This window comes from Notothenia coriiceps, unplaced genomic scaffold, assembly GCF_000735185.1.
Source record: "Notothenia coriiceps isolate Sejong01 unplaced genomic scaffold, NC01 NC01_scaffold00018988, whole genome shotgun sequence".
Lineage (NCBI taxonomy): Eukaryota > Metazoa > Chordata > Actinopteri > Perciformes > Nototheniidae > Notothenia > Notothenia coriiceps.
This window is the reverse complement of record NW_011351689.1, coordinates 1-4,232: the sequence shown is the minus strand read 5'-3', so window position 1 is coordinate 4,232 and position 4,232 is coordinate 1. Positions and strand designations below refer to the sequence as shown.

The 4,232-nt window shown below is 39.9% G+C and overlaps 1 protein-coding gene across 1 annotated transcript; it reads right to left on the bottom strand.

Annotated features, from left to right (window-relative positions):
* Positions 1–1,021: 1,021 nt before the first annotated feature.
* On the bottom strand, positions 1,022–3,906 carry LOC104951349 (protein CIP2A homolog; the record flags this gene model as incomplete). Its single annotated transcript, XM_010777988.1, has 5 exons — positions 1,022–1,104; positions 1,219–1,332; positions 2,389–2,585; positions 3,630–3,740; positions 3,832–3,906. Coding segments are annotated over 5 exons (580 nt in total), but the record flags the coding sequence as incomplete, so codon positions are not given.
* Between the last annotated feature and the right edge of the window lie 326 nt (positions 3,907–4,232).

Genomic DNA, 4,232 nt, shown 5'->3' with positions numbered 1-4,232 from the left:
TCCAAAGCAAGGGGCCGGGAAAAAGATGGCTTGAAATATGAGCAATCATATTAAGAGCTTCAGATACAGTAAATACTACAACAGCATAGTGGAGTGCATATATTGTGTTTAATTAAATCAACAACATAGCCCCAAGGCCTTTATAGATCGAAACGGCAAGTTCAGAACTCAGTAGGCCTACATGTGAAGCTAATTTAACCATCAACATCATTTCATTTGATTTAGGTGAAATGATCTAATCATTGACGCAGAGATGCAATCAATGACAGGAGTTGTCACTACAGAAGCTAGTAGGTGGGTTCGAAACCTGAGCTCGCCAAAGTTTTCAGGTATTGTCTTCCCCTATATCTCTCAATGTAACACCCTCTCTGGAATAAAGGCACTCTGGCCCACTAAAAAAAAAAAAAAAATGTTGATTACTTTTAACATTATACTCAAAGGGCCAGTAAATATCACCCCGGGGCCGGATTTGGCCCGCAGGCCGCACATTGAATAGCCCTAGTCTAAACCTTAAAAACCTACATTTTATGCTAACTTGATTAGATCAACAGAAGCCCTATTTTTTCACATTTATTTATAAACAAATCTAACCAGTAGATTAGAATGCCGATTTTATGCAGCATCGTTTACAGTTTTTTACACCCAAACGTTCATCCACTGCCTGCTGTAACAGTTATACAAATGCATATGGAATAAAGACAGGAGAAAATCTGCTTTATACAATCAATACATTCTGCAGCTCTGTTGTTAAAAATAAATGTAAGGTATGTTTATGGTGAGAAATCCTGGAGAGAAAAAAGAATATATAGGATAAATAGTTAATACCACAATTAAAAAAGATTCCTAGGAAATTGTTTTTTAATTTATTTCAGTTTTATACAAATATTTAAAGACAATTATATAAAATTAATTATATTTATTCATGCAATTTCCACAGCAGGAGATACAAAAACACACTCAAGGAATCCCAGATTTGCACATGCAGTGTTTCCACGCTGTCTGATGTTAATGTTAGACCCACCTGTGATGTCGCTGTTCTTCTGCTGTAGATCTGCACGGAGAGATCTGATCTCCTGCTCTCTCTCCTCCAACACTGACGCCATCCTGAGAGACACACGCAGAATTTAGAGAGGGAGCTAATACCTGAACCTTTGAACACAAGGTCACTTCTAGGAGTAACTTTGAGAGAAGAAAGATGCAGATGTGTGTGTGTCTTACTTTTCGTGCTGCAGTGTCAGAGCTTCCTGGTTCTTCCTCAGAGTGTCGCTCTGTTTGGTGAGCGAGATGTGAGCGGCCTGCAGCTCTTTCAGCAGACGCTCGCTCTCGTTAAACCTGCACAGATCTACCTGTTAGGTACTTAAAGAGACTGAACATTCCAGAAAAACAAATGAGGCTAAAACAGGGTTTCGGTTCAAACCAAATTCAATATAAGATTATAAAACCACATTGAATACAATCGAACATTCAAAGGTTTTAATGTCATATGCCCATAATAAGCTACAGTGTATAAATGGCTAATAATCTTATGTCCCGAGCTCCTCCAACATAGCAACATAAGACATAAAACTTCAAATAATATATATGACTACAATACAAAGATGATTCCAAATATATTTAAGTGAATTATTGATACTTATAACTTGTATTTTGTTAGTACTTCCCAAGTGCATAACACAGTAATTCCTAGAAATATAATGAATCTCAAACCAGATAAGTGGCTAAAAATGGATATATTGATTTCACTAATTTATAAGAAAGTATTGAAATCAATTAAAGACCTGACTTCGAAACCACACATCATTTCGATTATTTTTTACAGCTGTACTGCTCGAAAATTAACCTGAAGAAAAGCCCAGTAATAATAATAATAATTCCTTATATTTATTATAGCGCTTTTCCAGAGCTCAAGGCGCTTTACAAATACACATTACACACATATCATACATGGAACGGTCATGTACTGTGGACAATACCCACAGGAGCAAATTCAGGTGAAGTGTCTTGAGGACACAACGGCTTTACAGACGCAGCGGAGGGTTTCGAACTGGTGTTCCCCAACGCCGCCTTGATCTGATGATCAACGCACAGCCCACTGCGCCACTCCGCCCCAGTAGACACGAAGGCGTACAATTATTTAATAAGAGTATGAGTTTATTGATATCTGTATCAGATGTATTTGTCAGAACTTCCAAAAATCAAAGTAAAGTATTCCCTAGTTATAAAAAAAAAATTTAAGTTTTAAGTTTATTTAAGCCTTTGCTAAAAATCTAAATACTTTTAGAAGTTACAAGAAAAGGTCTTGTAGGTAACATATTTTTTGAAAGACTTTTCAAGCCCTGCAGATATTCTGAATCTGAATGAATCTGTTGTGTTTGCCCTGCCTCGTACCTGTTGAGCAGGGCATTGTAAGCTCCTTTGAGGCTCTGGTGCTCCTCTGAGTCCTTCTGCAGCCGGGCGTTGTGCTGCAGCAGCTCCTCCATGTCGGCCTTGCAGCGCTCCACCTCCAGCACCTGGCCGCTCAGTTCCGACTGCAGATCCTCCCGCCGACGCTCCGCCTCCTTCAGCAGGCAGCCCAGCTTACAGGCCTGCACACAGAAACACATAGAGAACATTTAGGCTGTTAATGCTGAAACTGACCAGTGCTGTGGTGTTGCATGTCATATTCGAAGTATGTATAAATAAAGATAACTCTGAGCATTGTGATATCCGGCAAGAAACCTAGGTGGAAATCACATAAACCAGTAAAAAAGCAGCAACATTCTCACAATTAAGAGACTGGAAGAGGGTAAGTGTTTGCCTTTTTCTGCTTTATAAGTCTGGGAAATGATTTATTAATCATCCAAATAGTTGCAAAAGTATTTTCTCTCGATTAACTTTTTGATAAATCAACTTATTATTTCAGCTCTACTTACAAAAAAGTTGTAGGTTTAACTGAGGAACGTAAGGGCAAGGCTTGTTTAACGTGTGTGTGTGTGTGTGTGTGTGTGTGTGTGTGTGTGTGTGTGTGTGTGAGCTGCGCAGTTCGGGGGGAGGAGTACAAAGGCTGGGAATGAAGAACATTCCGGAGGCTCTGTGTTGGGAGACAGACGCCTCTAGCCTCATTATACCTTACTCGTGTGTTTATGCTATTAGCTCCCCTGTAACTAGTAGACTGCTTAGCAGTGTGCTAAGTAGTGTGGTGTGCCTCGTGTTGTGTTGTGTTTATAATTGTGAGCTTAGACCCAGGTGATTAGCACTTGTTGATCAGCTGTTAGATTTGTGTAACGTATTAGCTTAGACCCAGGTGATTAGCACCTGTTGACCAGCTGTAGCTGTGTGTGTGCAGCCTTCCTCATTTCCATTTGTGCCACGTGTAACGTGAGGTTTTGTTTGTAACTCTCTTTTTGGAGTCCCCTTTTTGTTGATGGTTAGACCATCCGTTTGGGTCATTTTAGGCCGTTTGCCTGTCTTTTTGTTGCCACCTGCTGTAATAAAGCCACTTATAATTTTTACCAATTCTACTCAGGTCGTGTTGTTCCCTTTGGTACCCCTAGCCCAATAGGGAATGTAACAGTGTGTGTGTGTGTGTGTGTGTGTGTGTGTGTGTGTGTGTGTGTGTGTGTGTGTGTGTGTGTGTGTGTGTGTTTTACGTCTGCTTCAGCCTGAGCTCGTTGGAAGCGATACTGAGCGATGAGACGGTCGGCCTGAGACAGAGCGAGAGCCTTGGCCTCCAACAAGTCCTGCAGACGACTCTCCTTAGACTGACACAGAGAGATAGAACTGTTGGAAAAACTGAGCCAAACAATAAATGTTAATGTAAAAATATAATTTAATATTATAAAACATACTGACCGCGAACGCTGAGAGCTTCTGTTCATAAACATCTATGATGTCCGACACATGGGAGTCCTTCGCCTGTTCCTGCAGCTACAAACAACAACAGGACGTCAGTGAATAATGCTTTTCACTCTGGAGGCAATCACTTTATTTTTATACTGAAACAGTTATAGGTTGCAACTGCTGGCTACGGTATTAATGATATGTTGTTTATAAAAAAGGAACCACTTTTTTTCTTGTATGAAAAAATGCCAAAATGTTGAAGTCAAGAAAACATGTTCAGTAAGGCCCTTTTCTAATTATTTTGTCCTACAACAACTTTTAAGAAATCAAGTTAAATTTAACACACACACACACACACACACACACACACACACACACACACACACACACACACACACACACTCACACACACA